Source organism: Oncorhynchus mykiss, chromosome 16 (genome assembly GCF_057628025.1).
Source record: "Oncorhynchus mykiss isolate SJ-2025 chromosome 16, ASM5762802v1, whole genome shotgun sequence".
Lineage (NCBI taxonomy): Eukaryota > Metazoa > Chordata > Actinopteri > Salmoniformes > Salmonidae > Oncorhynchus > Oncorhynchus mykiss.
The window spans coordinates 80836845-80859221 of NC_143037.1; the positions used below are offsets into that span (position 1 = coordinate 80836845).

General features: G+C 44.7%; 1 protein-coding gene across 2 annotated transcripts in view; it reads left to right on the forward strand.

Moving 5' to 3' along the window:
- The window catches only part of LOC110515266 (plasma membrane calcium-transporting ATPase 2), a 158518-nt gene that overhangs the window by 26130 nt on the left and 110011 nt on the right, over positions 1–22377 (forward strand). For both annotated transcript variants that reach the window (XM_090204070.1, XM_090204071.1), the window contains exons 5-9: positions 3025–3282; positions 7571–7696; positions 18827–18967; positions 19084–19125; positions 19209–19367. In XM_090204070.1, coding sequence (XP_090060196.1) covers positions 3025–3282; positions 7571–7696; positions 18827–18967; positions 19084–19125; positions 19209–19367 — 726 coding nt within the window. The remainder of the gene's footprint in view (positions 1–3024; positions 3283–7570; positions 7697–18826; positions 18968–19083; positions 19126–19208; positions 19368–22377) is intronic.

A 22377-nucleotide genomic window follows, 5' to 3' on the forward strand; every position in this document is an offset into this window, starting at 1 on the left:
GATGTAGTCATTGATGTAGTCATTGATGTAGTCATTGATGTTGTCATTGATGTAGTCATTGATGTTGTCATTGATGTTGTCATTGATGTATTCATTGATGTTGTCATTGATATAGTCATTGATGTTGTCATTGATGTAGTCATTGATGTAGTCATTGATGTAGTCATTGATGTAGTCATTGATATAGTCATTGATGTAGTCATTGATGTTGTCATTGATGTAGTCATTGATGTAGTCATTGATGTTGTCATTGATATAGTCATTGATGTTGTCATTGATATAGTCATTGATATAGTCATTGATGTAGTCATTGATGTAGTCATTGATGTTGTCATTGATGTAGTCATTGATGTAGTCATTGATGTAGTCATTGATGTAGTCATTGATATAGTCATTGATGTAGTCATTGATGTAGTCATTGATGTAGTCATTGATGTAGTCATTGATGTAGTCATTGATGTAGTCATTGCGTGCTGTGAATATGGGACCAAAATACAAAAATGTTCTTTAATACATTATATGTGAATTTGTTCTTTGAGAATGTTTGGTAGGGCAGGAAAATAATCCTGCAGGAACAGGATAGGTGAATTTGTACTGTGAGAATGTTTGGTAGGGCAGGAAAATAATCCTGCAGGAACAGGATAGGTGAATTTGTACTGTGAGAATGTTTGGTAGGGCAGGAAAATAATCCTGCAGGAACAGGATAGGTGAATTTGTACTGTGAGAATGTTTGGTAGGGCAGGAAAATAATCCTGCAGGAACAGGATAGGTGAATTTTATCTGGATTATAATTCAAGGACATTTTTGGAGGGGTTTATACATTTTGTTCATAAGGGAAAATCAAGTCTGAAAATGTAAAGTGGAAGTTACAAACTTCAGAAGCCTTTTTTGCATCTCAAATACACGTTTTTAATTTACTGCATTGCAGGAAAGATGTCCTACAACAAGATCCTACATCGTCATGGCACCTTCAAATGGGGGGATTAGACACATAAAAATGCTTTCATTTCTAAATGGTCAAATGGATATGTAGGAAAATACCCTCAAATAAAAGATGATCTGAGCTCTTGCTTCATATAAAACAAATCCAAAATGCTGGAGTAAAGAGCCAAATGAAACATTTTAGCTAGACTGCAAATAAAATACATAGGGGAGGGTTGATAGACAGCTAGCTAGATACAGCGCCTTCAGAAAGGATTCAGACCCATTGACTTCTTCCACATTTTATTACATTACAGCCTTATACTAAAATTGATTAAATTGTTTTTTCAATCTCCACACAGTACCCAATAATAACAAAGCAAAAAACAGTTTTTTTGGCAGCGATTACAGCCTCGAGTCTTCTTGGGTATGACGATACAGCCTCGAGTCTTCTTGGGTATGACGCTACAGCCTCGAGTCTTCTTGGGTATGATGCTACAGCCTCTAGTCTTCTTGGGTATGACGCTACAGCCTCGAGTCTTCTTGGGTATGACGCTACAGCCTCGAGTCTTCTTGGGTATGATGCTACAGCCTCTAGTCTTCTTGGGTATGACGCTACAGCCTCGAGTCTTCTTGGGTATGACGCTACAGCCTCGAGTCTTCTTGGGTATGAAGCTACAGCCTCGAGTCTTCTTGGGTATGACGCTACAGCCTCGAGTCTTCTTGGGTATGACGCTACAGCCTCGAGTCTTCTTGGGTATGAAGCTACAGCCTCGAGTCTTCTTGGGTATGATGCTACAGCCTCGAGTCTTCTTGGGTATAACGCTACAGCCTCGAGTTTTCTTGGGTATTACACTACAGCCTCAAGTCTTCTTGGGTATTATGCTACAGCCTCGAGTCTTCTTGGGTATTACGCTACAGCCTCGAGTCTTCTTGGGTATGACGCTACAGCCTCGAGTCTTCTTGGGTATGACGCTACAATCTCGAGTCTTCTTGGGTATGACGCTACAGCCTCGAGTCTTCTTGGGTATGAAGCTACAGCCTCGAGTCTTCTTGGGTATGATGCTACAGCCTCGAGTCTTCTTGGGTATGACGCTACAGCCTCGAGTCTTCTTGGGTATTACACTACAGCCTCGAGTCTTCTTGGGTATTATGCTACAGCCTCGAGTCTTCTTGGGTATTACGCTACAGCCTCGAGTCTTCTTGGGTATGACGCTACAGCCTCGAGTCTTCTTGGGTATGACGCTACAGCCTCGAGTCTTCTTGGGTATGACGCTACAGCCTCGAGTCTTCTTGGGTATGAAGCTACAGCCTCGAGTCTTCTTGGGTATGACGCTACAGCCTCGAGTCTTCTTGGGTATGACGCTACAGTCTCAAGTCTTCTTGGGAATGACGCTACAAGCTTGGCACACCTGTATTTGTATGTGTTTCTCCCATTCTTCCTTGCAGATCTTCTCAAACTTTGTCAGGTTGGATGGGGAGCATTGCTGCACAGCTATTTTCAGGTCTCTCCAGAGATGTTTGATCAGGTTCAAGTCCGGGATCTGGCTGGGCCACTCAAGGACATTCAGAGACTTGTCCCGAAGCCCCTCCTGCGTTGACTTGGCTGTGTGCTTAGGGTTGCTGTCCTGTTGGAAGGTGAACCTTCGCCCCATTCTGAGGTCCTTCATCAATGATCTCTCTGTACTTTGCTCCGTTCATCTTTTCCTTAATACTGACTAGTCTCCCAGTCACTGCCGCTGAAAAACACCCCCACAGCATGATGCTGCCACCACCATGCTTCACCTTAGGGATGGTGCCAGGTTTCCTCCAGACGTGACGCTTGGCATTCAGGCCAAAGAGTTCAATTTAGTTTTATCAGAGCAGAGAATCTTGTTTCTCTTCTTGTTTCTTGAGTCTCATAGCAAAGGGTCTGAATACTTAATTATGTAAATAAGGTATTTCTGTTTTATATCTTTAATACATTTGCAAACATTTTTAAAAAACAGTTTTTGCTTTGTCATTTTCGAATTAGGCTGTAACCTAACAAAATGTGGAACAAGTCAAGGGGTCTGAATAATTTCTGAAGGCACTGTAGATGGATAACAGTGTGTTTCTCCCCAGCGTGTGGTAACGTGTCGGGAGGGGCAGAGGACGAGGGCGAGGCTGAAGCCGGGTGGATTGAGGGTGCCGCCATCTTGCTGTCCGTCGTCTGTGTGGTCCTGGTGACGGCCTTCAATGATTGGTCTAAAGAGAAACAGTTCCGTGGGCTACAGAGCAGGATAGAACAGGAGCAGCGCTTCGCTGTCGTACGGAAAGGAAACGTGATCCAGATACCTGTAGCTGACATGGTGGTGGGGGACATGGCTCAGGTCAAATACGGTAGGTAACCAGGACCATTTTTGTTTTATTTGACCTTTATTTATACAGGTTTTCGTCATTGAGATAACATCTCTTTTCCAAGCGAGACCTGGTCCAATAGCAGCAGGGGGAACAACGTTTCAGACAAAACAACTTACATACACTAACACAACATTAAACAAAACTATAAACACACATACAGTACAACGAAAACATTTGACGTTAAAAACACAAATCCTTGACTGAAAAACCGCTGGCCTCAAGACAATTATACTCTTCTATGATATTTACATGAATCAAGTGTTTAAACTCCACCAACGAAACTAGGTTATCACATTTTCTAATGTTCAGGATAGAATTCCAGGACCACAGAACTAAGTAACTAAAACTATTTCTACCATGTCCTGTTCTAATTTTTGGTACTGTTAGAAGCAAATCAGAATGGGACCGTAATTGCTATTTATTTACCGACCTGACTAAAAAAGGACTGAGATAAAATGGCATTTTCCCCAGTATGGCCTTATAAACCAGTGTATACCAGTGTTTAAGCCTACCCAAGGTCAATGACAACCAGCCAATAGCGCTGTAGAGATCACAATGATGTGTTAGACGTTTCTGATTTGTAATGAACCTGAGGGCTGCGTGAGTGCTCTCAGGGTAGTGGTTGAGGCCTGCATGTATATAACATCACTAAAATCTAAAACTGCCAGTAATGTACATCGTACCAGCTCCTTCCTGGCCTCAAAAGAAAAACAAGCCTTATGCCGGTAATAAAAACCTATTCTCAGTTTGAGCTTCCTCATCAAGCTCTCTACATGCACAGTGAAACTCAGCATATCATCAACCCACACACCCAAATCTTTGTACACTTTAACTTGCTCTATAGTATGTCCAGACAATGTAGCAATGACATGATTAGTAACATGCCTGGCATTTGACAATACCATGCATTTGTTTTACCTGAATTTAGAACCAGCTTTAAATCATACAGATTCTGTTGTATGATGTTAAATGCTCTTTGGGAATTTTCAAAAGCTAAAGATAAACTACTACCACTTGAATAAAGAACAGTATCATCTGCATAAAAATGAACATCCCCAATGTTGTTGATATACAAAATGAACAACAGTGGGCCCAAAATAGAACCTTGCGGAACACCTGAGCACACCTCTATGGACTCAGATTTACAACCATCTGCCATTACACATTGTGTACGATTTGATAGGTAATTTATAAACCAATCTAGAGCATGACCAGTAATTACACAACATTTTAACCTTTGCACTAACACAGCATGTTCCACCGTGTCAAAAGCCTTCGACAAATCAATAAAGCTACACAATGTAACACAACTAACAATGATCTGAAGGTATATAACACTGTAGGTAACCAGGACAACGATCTGAAGGTAGATAACACTGTAGGTAACCAGGACAATGATCTGAAGGTAGATAACACTGTAGGTAACCAGGACAACGATCTGAAGGTATATAACACTGTAGGTAACCAGGACAATGATCTGAAGGTAAACTCAGCAAAAAAAGAAACGTCCTCTCACAGTCAACTGCGTTTATTTTCAGCAAACTTAATATGTAAATATGTGTATGAACATAACAAGATTCAACAACTGAGACATAAACTGAACAAGTTCCACAGACATGTGACTAACAGACATGGAATAATGTGTCCCTGAACAAAGGGGGGTCAAAATCAAAAGTAACAGTCAGTATCTGGTGTGGCCACCAGCTGCATTAAGTATTGCAGTGCATCTCCTCCTCATGGACTGCACCAGATTTGCCAGTTATTGCTGTGAGATGTTACCCCACTCTTCCACCAAGGCACCTGCAAGTTCCCGGACATTTCTGGGGGGAATGGCCCTAGCCCTCACCCTCTGATCCAACAGGTCCCAGACGTGCTCAATGGGATTGAGATCCGGGCTCTTCACTGGCCATGGCAGAACACTGACATTCCTGTCTTGCAGGAAATCATGCACAGAATGAGCAGTATGGCTGGTGGCATTGTCATGCTGGAGGGTCATGTCAGGATGAGCCTGCAGGAAGGGTACCACATGAGGGAGGAGGAAGTCTTCCCTGTAACGCACAGCGTTGTTGAGATTGCCTGCAATGACAACAAGCTCAATCTGATGATGCTGTGACACACCGCCACAGACCATGACAGACCCTCCACCTCCAAATCGATCCCGCTCCAGAGTACAGGCCTCGGTGTAACGCTCATTCCTTCGACAATAAACGCAAATCCAACCATCACCCCTGGTGAGACAAAACCGCGACACTTCAGTGAAGAGCACTTTTTGCCAGTCCTGTCTGGTCCAGCAACGGTGGGTTTGTGCCCATAGGCAACGCAGTTGCCGGTGATGTCTGGTGTGGACCTGCCTTACAACAAGCCTACAAGCCCTCAGTCCAGACTCTAACAGCCTATTGCGGACAGTCTGACCACTGATGGAGGGATTGTGCATTCCTGATATAACTCAGGCAGTAGTTGTTGCCATCCTGTACCTGTCCCGCAGGTGTGATGTTCTGATGTATCGATCCTGTGCAGGTGTTGTTACACGTGGTCTGACACTGAGAAGACGATCAGCTGTCCGTCCTGTCTCCCTGTTGAGCTGTCTTAGGCGTCTCACAGTACAGACATAGCTATTTATTGCCCTGGCCACATTTGCAGTCCTCATGCCTCCTTGCAGCATGCCTAAGGCACGTTCACACAGATGAGCAGGGACCCTGGGCATCTTTTTGTTGTTGTTGTGTTTTTCAGTCCGTAGAAAGGCCTCTTTAGTGTCCTAGGTTTTCATAACTGTGACCTAAATTGCCTACCGTCTGTAAGCTGTTAGTGTCTTAACGACCATTTCACAGGTTCATGTTCATTAACTGTTTATGGTTCATTGAACAAGCATGGGAAACAGTGTTTAAACCCTTTACCATGAAGATCTGTTATTTGGAATTATACAAATTATCTTAGAAAGACAGGGTCCTGGGAAAGGGACGTTTCTTTTTTTGCAGTTGAGATAATACTGTAGGTAAAATATATTCAAACTCAGTTTTTCACAATTCCTGACATTTAATCCTATTAAAAATTCCGTCTTAGGTCAGTTAGGATCACCACTTTATTTTAAGAATGTGAAATGTCAGAATAATAGTAGAGAGAATGATTTATTTCAGCTTTTATTTCTTTCATCACATTCCCAGTGGGTCAGAAGTTTACATACACTCAATTGGTATTTGGTAGCATTGCCTTTAAATTGTTCAACTTGGGTCAAACATTTCAGGTAGCCTTCCACAAGCTTCCCACTATAAGTTGGGTGAATTTTGGCCCATTCCTCCTGACAGAGCTGGTGTAAATGAGTCAAGTTGGTAAAGCCTCCTTGCTCACACACACTTTTTCAGTTCTGCCCTCAAATGTTCTATAGGATGAGGTCAGGGCTTTGTGACAGCCACTCCAATACCTTGACTATGTTGTCCTTAAGCCATTTTGCCACAACTTTGGAAGTATGCTTAGGGTCATTGTCCATTTGGAAGACCCATTTGCGACCAAGCTTTATCTTCCTGACTGATGTCTTGAGATGTTGCTTCAATATATCCACATAATTTCCCCCCCTCATGATGCCATCTATTTTGTGAAGTGCACCAGTCCCTCCTGCAGCAAAGCACCCCCACAACATGATGCTGCCACCCCCGTGCTTCACGGTTGGGATGGTGTTCTTCGGCTTGCAAGACTCCCCCTTTTTCCTCCAAACACAACGATGGTCATTATGGCCAAACAGATCTATTTTTGTTTCATCAGACCAGAAGACATTTCTCCAAAAAGTAGAATCTTTGTCCCCATGTGCAGTTGCAAACCTCAGTCTGGCTTTTTATGGCGGTTTTGGAGCAGTGGCTTCTTCCTTGCTGAGCGGCCTTTCAGGTTATGTCGATATAATACTCATTGTACTATGGATATAGATACTTTTGTACCATTTTCTGGAATTTTCCAAGCTCTTTAAAAGCACAGTCAACTTAGTGTATGTAAACTTCTGACCCACTGGAATTGTGATACAGTGAATTATAAGTGAAATAATCTGTCTGTAAACAATTGTTCGAAAAATTACTTCTGTCATGCACAAAGTAGATGTCCTAACCGACTTGCCAAAACTATAGTTCGTTAACAAGACATTTGTGAAGTGGTTGAAAAACGAGTTTTAATGACAACAACCTAAGTGAATGTAAACTTCTGACTTCAACTGTATACTTTATATATTGTATCTGTACCTATGTGTATAACATTATGTACTGTATGTATTGTATGCTTTCTATAGGGGACCTGTTGCCAGCGGATGGAATCCTGATCCAGGGAAATGACCTGAAGATTGATGAGAGTTCTCTGACTGGGGAATCAGACCACGTTGGGAAGACTGTGGACAAAGACCCCATGCTGCTCTCTGGTGGGTGTGTTTGTGTATTGCAACATTGTCACATGTACAGTGAAATGCCTTTCTAGCTCCAACTCCAACAATGCAGTAATCAATAGCAATGTAATACTAAAAATAGCGAGGAAGAACAGAAACATATAAGAAATAATAATAAGAGATGTGAAATGCACAATTAATTAAGTAACTATGTACAGGATGTATTTTAAAAGTCAGTTCCAATACCATATTAACAATGTACAGGGATACTGGAGTGTTGGAGGTAAATATGTATAGGGGTCAGGGGATACTGGAGTGATGGAGGTAGATATGTATAGGGTGAAGGGGATACTGTGGAGTGATGGCGGTAGATATGTATAGGGTGAAGGGGACAGGGATACTGGAGTGATGGAGGTAGATATGTATAGGGGTAAGGGGATACTGGAGTGATGTAGGTAGATATGTATAGGGGTAAGGGGATACTGGAGTGATGGAGGTAGATATGTATAGGGTGAAGGGGATACTGTGGAGTGATGGAGGTAGATATGTATAGGGTGAAGGGGACAGGGATACTGGAGTGATGGAGGTAGATATGTATAGGTGGAAGGGGACAGGGATACTGGAGTGATGGAGGTACATATATATAGGGGGAAGGGGATACTGTGGAGTGATGGAGGTAGATATGTATAGGGTGAAGGGGACAGGGATACTGGAGTGATGGAGGTAGATATGTATAGGGGGAAGGGGACAGGGATACTGGAGTGATGGAGGTAGATATGTATAGGGGGAAGGAGACAGGGATACTGGAGTGATGGAGGTAGATATGTATAGGGGGAAGGAGATAGGGATACTGGAGTGATGGAGGTAGATATGTATAGGGGAAGGTGACTATATACAGGGTCAGTACCATATTAACAATGTACAGGGACACTGGAGTGATGGAGGTAGATATGTATAGGGGGAAGGTGATAGGGATACTGGAATGATGGAGGTAGATATATATAGGGGGAAGGGGACAGGGATACTGGAGTGATGAAGGTAGATATATACAGGGGGAAAGGGACAGGGATACTGGAGTGATGGAGGTAGATATGTATAGGGGGAAGGAGACAGGGATACTGGAGTGATGGAGGTAGATATGTATAGGGGGAAGGAGACAGGGATACTGGAGTGATGGAGGTAGATATGTATAAGGGTAAGGGGATACTGGAGTGATGGAGGTAGATGTGTATAGGGGGAAGGGGACAGGGATACTGGAGTGATGGAGGTAGATGTGTATAGGGGGAAGGGGACAGGGATACTGGAGTGATGGAGGTAGATATGTATAGGGGGAAGGTGATAGGGATACTGGAATGATGGAGGTAGATATATATAGGGGGAAGGGGACAGGGATACTGGAGTGATGAAGGTAGATATATACAGGGGGAAAGGGACAGGGATACTGGAGTGATGGAGGTAGATATGTATAGGGGGAAGGAGACAGGGATACTGGAGTGATGGAGGTAGATATGTATAGGGGGAAGGAGACAGGGATACTGGAGTGATGGAGGTAGATATGTATAAGGGTAAGGGGATACTGGAGTGATGGAGGTAGATGTGTATAGGGGGAAGGGGACAGGGATACTGGAGTGATGGAGGTAGATGTGTATAGGGGGAAGGGGACAGGGATACTGGAGTGATGGAGGTATATATACAGTGCCTTGCGAAAGTATTCGGCCCCCTTGAACTTTGCGACCTTTTGCCACATTTCAGGCTTCAAACATAAAGATATAAAATTGTATTTTTTTGTGAAGAATCAACAACAAGTGGGACACAATCATGAAGTGGAACGACATTTATTGGATATTTCAAACTTTTTTAACAAATCAACAACTGAAAAATTGGGCGTGCAAAATTATTCAGCCCCCTTAAGTTAATACTTTGTAGCGCCACCTTTTGCTGCGATTACAGCTGTAAGTCGCTTGGGGTATGTCTCTATCAGTTTTGCACATCGAGAGACTGAATTTTTTTCCCATTCCTCCTTGCAAAACAGCTCGAGCTCAGTGAGGTTGGATGGAGAGCATTTGTGAACAGCAGTTTTCAGTTCTTTCCACAGATTCTCGATTGGATTCAGGTCTGGACTTTGACTTGGCCATTCTAACACCTGGATATGTTTATTTTTGAACCATTCCATTGTAGATTTTGCTTTATGTTTTGGATCATTGTCTTGTTGGAAGACAAATCTCCGTCCCAGTCTCAGGTCTTTTGCAGACTCCATCAGGTTTTCAGAATGGTCCTGTATTTGGCTCCATCCATCTTCCCATCAATTTTAACCATCTTCCCTGTCCCTGCTGAAGAAAAGCAGGCCCAAACCATGATGCTGCCACCACCATGTTTGACAGTGGGGATGGTGTGTTCAGCTGTGTTGCTTTTACGCCAAACATAACGTTTTGCATTGTTGCCAAAAAGTTCAATTTTGGTTTCATCTGACCAGAGCACCTTCTTCCACATGTTTGGTGTGTCTCCCAGGTGGCTTGTGGCAAACTTTAAATGACACTTTTTATGGATATCTTTAAGAAATGTCTTTCTTCTTGCCACTCTTCCATAAAGGCCAGATTTGTGCAATATACGACTGATTGTTGTCCTATGGACAGAGTCTCCCACCTCAGCTGTAGATCTCTGCAGTTCATCCAGAGTGATCATGGGCCTCTTGGCTGCATCTCTGATCAGTCTTCTCCTTGTATGAGCTGAAAGTTTAGAGGGACGGCCAGGTCTTGGTAGATTTGCAGTGGTCTGATACTCCTTCCATTTCAATATTATCGCTTGCACAGTGCTCCTTGGGATGTTTAAAGCTTGGGAAATCTTTTTGTATCCAAATCCGGCTTTAAACTTCTTCACAACAGTATCTCGGACCTGCCTGGTGTGTTCCTTGTTCTTCATGATGCTCTCTGCGCTTTTAACGGACCTCTGAGACTATCACAGTGCAAGTGCATTTATACGGAGACTTGATTACACACAGGTGGATTGTATTTAGCATCATTAGTCATTTAGGTCAACATTGGATCATTCAGAGATCCTCACTGAACTTCTGGAGAGAGTTTGCTGCACTGAAAGTAAAGGGGCTGAATAATTTTGCACGCCCAATTTTTCAGTTTTTGATTTGTTAAAAAAGTTTGAAATATCCAATAAATGTCGTTCCACTTCATGATTGTGTCCCACTTGTTGTTAATTCTTCACAAAAAAAATACAGTTTTATATCTTCATGTGTGAAGCCTGAAATGTGGCAAAAGGTCGCAAAGTTCAAGGGGGCCGAATACTTTCGCAAGTCACTGTATCTATATAATGTGACAGGGAATGTGACAGGGATACTGGAGTGATGGAGGTAGAGTAGCAGCAGTGTGTGTGTGTGTGTGTGTGTGTGTGTGTGTGTGTGTGTGTGTGTGTGTGTGTGTGTGTGTGTGTGTGTGTGTGTGTGTGTGTGGAGTCAGCATACAGTGGCTTGCGAAAGTATTCACCCCCCTTGGCATTGTTCCTATTTTGTTGCCTTACAACCTGGAATTAAAATAGATTTTTGGGGGGGGTTGAATCATTTAATTTAGAAAACATGCCTACCACTGAAGACGCAAAATGTTTTTTTTATAGTGAAACATACAAGAAATAAGCCAAAAAAACAGAAACTTGAGCATGTGTAACTTTTCATCCCCCCAAAGTCCATACTTTTTAGAGCCACCTTATGCAGCAATTACAGCTGCAAGTCTCTTTGGGTAAGTCTCTATAAGCTTGGCACATCTAGCCACTGGGACTTCTGCCCATTCTTCAAGGCAAAACTGCTCCAGGTCCTTCAAGTTAGATCGGTCCTTCCGGTGTACAGCAATCTTTAAAGTCATACCACAGATTCTCAATTAGATTGAGGTCTGGGCTTTAACTAGGCCATTCCAAGACATTTAAATGTTTCCCCCTTAAACCACTCGAGTGTTGCTTTAGCAGTATGATTAGGGTGATCGTCCTGCTGGAAGGTGAACCTCCGTTCCAGCTTAAATCCCTCAAGAATTTCCCTGTATTTAGCGCCATTCGTCATTCCTCCAATTCTTACCCGTTTCCCAGTCCCTTCCGATGAAAAACATCCCCACAGCATGATGCTGCCACCATCATGCTTCACTGTGGGGATGGTGTTCTCAGGATGATGAGAGGTGGTGGGTTTGTGCCAGACATAGCGTTTTCATTGATGGCCAAAAAGCTACATTTTAGTCTCATCTGACTTCCATATGTTTGGGGAGTCTCCCACATGCCTTTTGGCAAACACCAAAAATGTTTGCTTATTTTTTCTTTAAGCAAGGGCTTTTTTCTGGCCACTCTTCTGTAAAGCCCAGCTCTGTGGAGTGTACGGCTTAAAGTGGTCCTATGGACAGATACTCCAATCTCCACTGTGGAGCTTTGCAGCTCCTTCTGGGTTATCTTTGGTCTCTTTGTTGCCTCTCTGATGCCCTCCTTGCCTGGTCCATGAGTTTTGATGGGCAGCCCTCTCTTGGCAGGTTTGTTCTTTTTTCTTCCTAGGTTTTGGCCTTTCTAGGGAGTTTTTCCTAGCCACCGTGCTTCTTCACCTGCATTGCTTGCTGTTTGGGGTTTTAGGCTGGGTTTCTGTACAGCACTTTGAGATATCAGCTGATGTACGAAGGGCTATATAAAATACATTTGATTGATTGATTGATTGATGCCATATTCTTTCCATTTTTTAATAATGGAATTAATGGTGCTCCGTGCGATGTTCAACGTTTCGGATAAAACAAAATTATAACCCAACCCTGATCTGTACTTCTCCACAACTTTGTCCCTGGCCTGTTTGGAGAGCTCCTTGGTCTTCATGGTGCCAGTTGCTTGGTGGTGCTCCTTGCTTAGTGGTGTTGCAGACTCTGGGGCCTTTCAGAACAGGTGTATATATACTGAGATCATGTGACACTTAGATTGCACACAGGTGGACTTTATTTAACTAATTATGTGACTTCTGAACGTAATTGGTTGCACCAGATCTTATTTAGGGGCTTCATAGCAAAGGGGGTGAATTCATATGCACACACCACTTTTCCGTTTTAAATTGTTCTTAACATTTTTAAACAAGTACTTTTTTTCATTTCACTTCACCAATTTGGACTATTTTGTATATGTCCTTTACATTAAATCAAATAAAAATCTATTTAAATTACAGGTTGTAATGCAACAAAATAGGAAAAACGCCAAGGGGGATGAATACTTTTGCAAGGCACTGTAAATGCATGTGCATATTATGTGTGAGTGAGCAAATGATGGAGTGAGTGTTTGTGTGAGTGTGTAGGGCCCTGTGAGTCTGCATAGAGACAGTGCAAAAATAAGAATAAAATACAGGTCAACTCAGATAGTCCGTGACCATTTTGTTAGCTTTTTAGCAGTCTTATGACTTGGCGGATATAAGCTGTTCAGGATCTTGTTGGTGTCAGACTATATGCAACGGTACCACTTGCCATGCGGAAGCAGAAAGAACAGTCATTGGCTTGGGTGGCTGGACTCTTCAGCAATTTATAGGGCCTTCCTTTCAAACTGCCTGGTATAGAGGTCTTGGATGGCAGGAAGCTCGGCCCTAGTGATGTAGCGGGCTGTCCGCACCACCATCTGCTATCGAGGGCGGTGTTATTGCCAAGCAGTGATGCATCCAGTCAAGATGCTTTCAATTGTACAGCTGTAGAACTTATTGAGAATTTAAGGGCCCATGACAAACCTTTTCAACCTCCTGAGTGGGATGAGGCACTGTCGCGCCTCCTTCATGACTGTCACGCCTCCTTCATGACTCTCGCGCCTCCTTCATGACTGTCGCGCCTCCTTCATGACTGTCGCGCCTCCTTCATGACTGTCGTGCCTCCTTCTTGACTGTCGCGTCTCCTTCATGACTGTCACGCCTCCTTCATGACTGTTGCGCCTCCTTCATGACTGTTGCGCCTCCTTCATGACTGTCGCGCCTCCTTCATGACTGTCGCGCCTCCTTCATGACTGTATCAAGATGTCGCCAATAGACATGCTCACCTGGTTCCTGGCTCCAAAGCAACGTTGCAGTATCTTTTTTTTGTGTGTGTGTTATTTCCAGAAAGTGTTTTTTGCAGTATTACTTACAGATGGAAATACCTTTTGGATATCAGAGCAGCGGTGACTCAGCGGTGACTCATTCCTAAATGTGTTTGTATCCCCCAAGGTGATTTCACTTAAACCAAAATAGTTATTCAGAGTGAACTTTAATTCTAACTCAGGAAGCGTGCAAACCATCCACCACTTCCGAGTATATTACTCGCTAATGTGCAGTTCCTGGACAATAAAGTAGATTAGCTCAGAGCGAGGATCTCCTTCCAGAGAGACAGAAGGGACAGTAACAGCTTCTGTTTCATTGAATCATGGCTCTCTCCAGATATACTGTCCCCATCCATAAAGCCAGCTGGGTTCTCAGTATATCTCGTAGACAGGAATAAAGAACTCTCTGGGGAAAAAGAAAGGAGCAGGTGTATGTTTCATAATTAACTACTCATGGTGTGATTGTGATGATGTACAGAAACTCAAGTCCTTTTGTTCTCCTGACCTAAAATACCTCACAATCAAATGCTGACCATATTATAATTATATTGTATTGTAATACCTCCCGAGAGAATTCTCTTTGGTCATCGTCACACCCGTGTATATTCCCCCCTCAAGCCTAAACCACAACAGCTCTCAAGGAACTACACTGGACTTTGTGCAAACTGGAAACCGTATATCCTGAGGCTTCAATATAGCAAATCTGAGGAAAACGCTGCCAAAGTTTTACCAACACATTACCTGTGCTACTCGTGCATCAAATACTCTCAACCATTGTTACTCCCCATTCCGGGATGGCTACAAAGCCCTCCCCCGCCATCCCTTCAGCAAATCAGATCACACCTCCCTTTTGCTCGTCCCTTCCTATAGGCAGAAACTCAAACAGGAAGTACCTGTGGTAAGGACTGCTGGTCTGACCAATCCGAATCCATGCTTCAAGATTATTTTGATCATGCGGACTGGGATATGTTCCGGGTTGCCTCTGAGAATACATTGTCGTATACACTGACACCGTGGCGAGTTAATCAGGAAGTGCATAGGGGATATCGATCCCACCGTGACCATTAAAATCTATCCAAACCAAAAAATGTGCATTTGTGAAAAATTTAAAGCGCGAACCACCACTCTTAATCACGGCAAGGTGACTTGGAATATGGTTGAGTAGAAACAGTCCAGTTTTTCTGTAAGGGAGTCAAACAGGCAAAATGAAACAGTCCAGTTATGCTGTAAGGGAATCAAACAGGCAAACCGTCAGTACAGGGACAAGGTGGAGTTGCCAAGCAACAGCTCAGACATGAGACGTATGTGGTAGGACACCAACGTCTTGCTATCAGACAAGCTAAACTTCTTTACCCACTTCAAGGAAAACACAGTACCACCACCGCGGCAGAGAACTGTGACCTCTCGTTCTCCCGTGTCCGACATGAGTACGACATTTAAGTAAGACGTTAACCCTCGCAAGGCTGCCGGCCCAGCCGGACAAGACGGCATCCCTTGCCTCACAGCATGCGCAGAAGAGCATGTGCAGACCAGCTGGCTGGAGTGTTTACGGAGATATTCAATCTCTCCCTATCCCAGACTGCTGTCCTCACTTGCTTCAAGATGTCCACCATTGTTTCTGTACCCAAGAAAGCAAAGGTACCTGATCTAAATTACTATCGCTCGTGCTTTGAGAGGCTAGTTAAGGATCATATCACCTCCACCTTACCTGACACCCTAGACCCACTGCGATTTGCATAGCACCACCATAGATCCACGGCTGACGCAATCGCCATCGCACTTTACACTGCCCTATCCCATCTGGACAAGAAAAATACCTATGTAAGAATGCTGTTCACTGACTACAGCTCAGCATTCAACACCATAATACCTTCCAAGCTGATCATTAAGCTCGGGGCCCTGGGTCTGAAACCCGTCATGTGCATCTGGGTCCTGGACTTCATGACAGGCCGCCACCAGTTGGTAAAGGTAGGCAACAAAACCTCCACTATGCTGATCCTCAAATCAATCGTCAAGTTTGCAGACAACACAACAGTGGTAGACCTGATTTCCTACAATGACGAGTCAGCCTACAGGGAGGAGATGAAGGGCCCTGGCAGAGTGGTGCCAGGAAAATAACCTGTCTCTCAACTTCAACAAAGTGAAATAGGTGATCGTGGTCTTCAGGAGATAACAGAGGGAGTCAGTCTATATCGATGGGGCCTCAGTGGAGAAGACTAAAAGCTTAAAATTCATCCTCAGGAGGCTGAAGAAATGTGCCTTGGCCCTTAAGACCCTCACAAACTTTTACAGATGCACCATTGAGAGCATTCTATCTGGCTGTATCACCGCCTGGTATGGCAACTGCACTGTCCGCAAGCAAGCCTCTCCACTGTCACCCCGCGAAACAGCTTCTATCTTTAATTTCACCTTTATTTAACCAGGTAGGCTAGTTAAGTTCTCATTTAAAACTGCGACGTGGAAGTTGCGTCTCCCTACCAACCAACTGCGACCTATCTCAAGGCCATCCGACTTTTAAATAGTCACCACTAGCCGGCCTCTGCCCAGTACCCTGCCCTGAACTTTAGTCACTGTCACTAACTGACCACCACCTGGTTACTCAACCCTGCACCTTAGAGGCCGCTGCTCTATGTACATAGTCATGGAACGCTGGTCACTTTAGTAATGTTTACATACTGTTTTAACCATTTACCCATAAGACGATCAGAGGTCCTCCGACATATTATCAAGTGACTGTTTATTAGCCAGTAGAATGGAGGGACGATCAGAGGCCCATCTTATTATCTAGTGACTGTTTATTAGCCAGTAGAATGGAGGGACGATCAGAGGTCCTCCATCTTATTATCTAGTGACTGTACATTAGCCAGTAGAATGGAGGGACGATCAGAGGCCCATCTTATTATCTAGTGACTGTACATTAGCCAGTAGAATGGAGGGACGATCAGAGGTCCATCTTATTATCAAGTGACTGTTTATTAGCCAGTAGAATGGAGGGACGATCAGAGGTCCATCTTATTATCAAGTGACTGTTTTTAGCCAGTAGAATGGAGGGATGATCAGATGTCCTCCATCTTATTATCTAGTGACTGTTTATTATCCAGTAAAATGGAGGGACGATCAGAGGTCCTCCATCGTATTATCTAGTGACTGTACATTAGCCAGTAGAATGGAGGGACGATCAGAGGTCCTCCATATTATTATCTAGTGACTGTACATTTGCCAGTAGAATGGAGGGACGATCAGAGGTCCATCTTATTATCTAGTGACTGTACATTAGCCAGTAGTAGGGAGGGACAATCAGAGGTCCATCTTATTATCAAGTGACTGTTTATTAGCCAGTAGAATGGAGGGACGATCAGAGGTCCTCCATCGTATTATCTAGTGACTGTACATTAGCCAGTAGAATGGAGGGACGATCAGAGGTCCTCCATCGTATTCTCTAGTGACTGTACATTAGCCAGTAGAATGGAGGGACGATCAGAGGTTCATCTTATTATCTAGTGACTGTTTATTAGCCAGTAGAATGGAACGACGATCAGAGGCCCTCCATCTTATTATCAAGTGACTGTTTATTTGCCAGTAGAATGGAGGGACGATCAGAGGTTCATCTTATTATCTAGTGACTGTTTATTAGCCAGTAGAATGGAGGGATGATCAGAGGTCCATCTTATTATCAAGTGACTGTTTTTAGCCAGTAGAATGGAGGGATGATCAGATGTCCTCCATCTTATTATCTAGTGACTGTTTATTATCCAGTAAAATGGAGGGACGATCAGAGGTCCTCCATCGTATTATCTAGTGACTGTACATTAGCCAGTAGAATGGAGGGACGGTCAGAGGTCCTCCATCGTATTATCTAGTGACTGTACAGTAGCCAGTATAATGGAGGGACGATCAGAGGTTCATCTTATTATCTAGTGACTGTTTATTAGCCAGTAGAATGGAGGGACGATCAGAGGTCCTCCATCGTATTATCTAGTGACTGTACATTAGCCAGTAGAATGGAGGGACGATCAGAGGTTCATCTTATTATCTAGTTACTGTTTATTAGCCAGTAGAATGGAGGGACGATCAGAGGTCCTCGATATTATTATCTAGTGACTGTACATTAGCCAGTAGAATGGAGGGACGATCAGAGGTTCATCTTATTATCTAGTGACTGTTTATTAGCCAGTCGAATGGAGGGATGATCAGATGTCCATCTTATTATCTAGTGACTGTACATTAGCCAGTAGAATGGAGGGATGATCAGAGGTCCATCTTATTATCTAGTGACTGTTTATTAGCCAGTAGACTGGAGGGATGATCAGAGGTCCTCCATCGTATTATCTAGTGACTGTACATTAGCCAGTAGAATGGAGGGATGATCAGAGGTCCTCCATCTTATTATCTAGTGACTGTTTATTATCCAGTAGAATGGAGGGACGATCAGAGGTCCTCCATCTTATTATCTAGTGACTGTACATTAGCCAGTAGAATGGAGGGATGATCAGAGGTCCTCCATCTTATTATCTAGTGACTGTACATTAGCCAGTAGAATGGAGGGATGATCAGAGGTCCATCTTATTATCTAGTGACTGTACATTAGCCAGTAGAATGGAGGGACGATCAGAGGTCCATCTTATTATCTAGTGACTGTACATTAGCCAGTAGAATGGAGGGATGATCAGAGGTCCTCCATCGTATTATCTAGTGACTGTTTATTAGCCAGTAGACTGGAGGGATGATCAGAGGTCCTCCATCATATTATCTAGTGACTGTACATTAGCCAGTAGAATGGAGGGATGATCAGAGGTCCATATTATTATCTAGTGACTGTACATTAGCCAGTAGAATGGAGGGATGATCAGAGGTCCTCCATCTTATTATCTAGTATCAGTCAACCAGTACAACGCCATCTTAATTTGTGTGTGTGTGTGTGTTTGTGTGTGTTTGTGTGTGTGTGTGTGTGTGTGTGTGTGTGTGTGTGTGTGTGTGTGTGTGTGTGTGTGTGTGTGTGTGTGTGTGTTTGGGGGGGTGGTTATATGAACATGTGTTTGTGCTTTGTGCACATTTTTATATAATTTGTCATGTCCGTGTGTGTGTTTCTCTCTATAGGTACCCATGTGATGGAGGGTTCGGGTAGGATGCTGGTAACAGCTGTGGGGGTCAACTCTCAGACTGGCATCATCTTTACACTGTTGGGAGCCGGAGAGGGGGAGGAGGAAGAGGAGGAGGAGGATGACAAGAAGAAGAAGGGTAAGATGGAGTTAACAACTACATAGTATTTACATTCATTTGTAGCAAACATTGATTAATTGATTGATTTAATGATTAATTGATTGATTGATTAATGAAATGATTATCCCTCTCAGGGAAGCAGCCCGAAGTGATGGTGGAGAACAACCAGAATAAAGGTAACCTATCACAGACAGGGTCTGAGGTTGGAGGTCAGGGATCAGGTTGGGCTTACTTCGAAACTCCTGTGTGTGTCCTCCAGCCAAGAAGCAGGACGAGGCTGTAGCCATGGAGATGCAGCCTCTAAAGAGTGCAGAGGGAGGAGAGGTGGAGGAGAAAAAGAGAGGCAACACCACAAAGAAAGAGAAGAGTGTTCTACAGGGTAAACTCACCAAACTGGCTGTGCAGATTGGGAAAGCAGGTAGGATGTTCTCTAACTCTGTGTTTTATTATGTTAGGCCATACACATTTAATTTACTGTGGTTTATTCTGTTAGGCCATACACATTTAATTTACTGGTAGGATGTTCTCTAACTCTGTGGTTTATTCTGTTAGGCCATACACATTTAATTTACTGGTAGGATGTTCTCTAACTCTGTGGTTTATTCTGTTAGGCCATACACATTTAATTTACTGGTAGGACGTTATCTAACTCTGTGTTTTATTATGTTAGGCCATACACATTTAATTTACTGGTAGGACGTTCTCTAACTCTGTGGTTTATTCTGTTAGGCCATGCACATTTAATTTGTAACAGATGAGCTTCACTTTTTTTTCTGCCGTGCTGTGCTCATATAGTGTCCACTCTCCCTTGATGATTTCCCATGCTGATGCGTGAGAATCAAAGACCAAACCACCTCAGATCACCCGCTTTGGGGCTCTGATTGGACAGTGACACAAACACACACACTTGGGACCTGTGTGCACAGATATGTAATTTCTCTGGCGTGCCAGCATGGCTTTGGTCAGCCAAAACTCATACTATTTATGATCCGGGTTAAACAAATTCATATTATTTACGTTATTTGCAGACAGTCGGTTAAATACATTTTCTGACCTATTTGAAGCAGTTAAGTTAACCTGAGTTAACCTGAGTTAACACCCGAAACATCATGTCACCAAACGACTGGCCAGAGATCAGGACATTCATCAGCAAAGACGCAGTGCAAGATGGTAGCGTTTTGGACAACCAAATTTATGTCAAAATAAGTGATGACATTGAAGAATTTCAGATGTATGGGGATTTGTGATTACACAACATTTTACATCTTACATTTTACCGGAAGCCTACTGCTTGTAGTAGACAGACAGTCAACACAAAGGCGGAATGTGTTTGAAGTTCTCATGCACAACAGAGAACAGTCCCCATATCCTGCAAAATGCGTTGCCATTGCATTGCACACACTTTGCACAGATCAGGAGCTCCACAATGACGTGGTCGACTGTCTCCGAGGTGGGGGCTTTTCCTGGCAGCCGGATGAAGCAATTGATGGAGATTGTGGTGAGTAACTGCCTGTATAGACCTACTGGCCCCACATTTAGTAAAGCTTTCTCTGTGACAAAATTTTGTATAAGCGCTATACACATGGAATGGATTGATGCTTCGAATTGTGCTTTTAAATAATGTATATTCTGTAAATCAGTGGTTCCCAACCAGGGGAACTAGGACCCTGGAGGTATCCACAGGGGGAACTAGGACCCCTGGGGGTACCTGGCCTATCCACAGGGGGAACTAGGACCTTGGGGTACCTGGCCTATCCACAGGGAGAACTAGGACCCTGGGGGTACCTGGCCTATCCACAGGGGTTACTAGGACACCTGGGGGTACCTGGCCTATCCACAGGGGAACTAGGACCCTGGGGGTACCTGGCCTATCCACAGGGGGAACTAGGACCCTGGGGTACCTGGCCTATCCACAGGGAGAACTAGGACCCTGGGGGTACCTGGCCTATCCACAGGGGTTACTAGGACACCTGGGGGTACCTGGCCTATCCACAGGGTGAACTAGGACCCTGGGGGTACCTGGCCTATCCACAGGGGGAACTAGGACCCTGGGGTACCTGGCCTATCCACAGGGGGAACTAGGACCCTGGGGGTACCTGGCCTATCCACAGGGGGTACTAGGACACCTGGGGGTACCTGGCCTATCCACAGGGGGTACTAGGATCCCTGGGGGTACCTAGCCAATCCACAGGGGGTACTAGGACACCTGGGGGTACCTGGCCTATCCACAGGGGGTACTAGGACGCCTGGAGGTACCTGGTCTATCCACAGGGGGAACTAGGACCCTGGGGGTACCTGGCCTATCCACATGGGGGAACTAGGACCCTGGAGGTACCTGGCCTATCCACAGGGAGTACTGGGTCTATCCACAGGGGGAACTAGGATCCTGGAGGTACCTGGTCTATCCACAGGGGGAACTAGGACCATGGGGGTACCTGGCCTATCCACAGGGGGAACTAGGACCCTGGGGTACCTGGCCTATCCACAGGGAGAACTAGGACCCTGGGGGTACCTGGCCTATCCACAGGGGTTACTAGGACACCTGGGGGTACCTGGCCTATCCACAGGGTGAACTAGGACCCTGGGGGTACCTGGCCTATCCACAGGGGGAACTAGGACCCTGGGGTACCTGGCCTATCCACAGGGGGAACTAGGACCCTGGGGGTACCTGGCCTATCCACAGGGGGTACTAGGACGCCTGGAGGTACCTGGTCTATCCACAGGGGGAACTAGGACCCTGGGGGTACCTGGCCTATCCACATGGGGGAACTAGGACCCTGGAGGTACCTGGCCTATCCACAGGGAGTACTGGGTCTATCCACAGGGGGAACTAGGATCCTGGAGGTACCTGGTCTATCCACAGGGGGAACTAGGACCATGGGGGTACCTGGCCTATCCACAGGGGGAACTAGGACCCTGGAGGTACCTGGCCTATCCACAGGGAGTACTGGGTCTATCCACAGGGGGAACTAGGATCCTGGAGGTACCTGGTCTATCCACAGTGGGAACTAGGACCCTGGAGGTACCTGGTCTATCCACAGGGGGAACTAGGACCCTGGAGGTATCAGGTCTATCCACAGGGGGAACTAGGACCCAGAGTGGACCTGGTCTATCCACAGGGGGAACTAGGACCCTGGAGGTACGTGGTCTAACCACAGGGGGAACTAGAACCCCTGGAGGTACCTGGTCTATCCACAGGGGGATCTAGGACCCTGGGGGTACGTGGTCTATCCACAGGGTGAACTAGGATCTCTGGGGGTACCTGGCCTATCCACAAGGGTTACTAGGACACCTGGGGGTACCTGGCCTATCCACAGGGGAACTAGGACCCTGGGGGTACGTGGTCTATCCACAGGGGGAACTAGGACCCTGGGGGTACCTGGTCTATCCACAGGGGGAACTAGGACCCAGAGGGGACCTGGTCTATC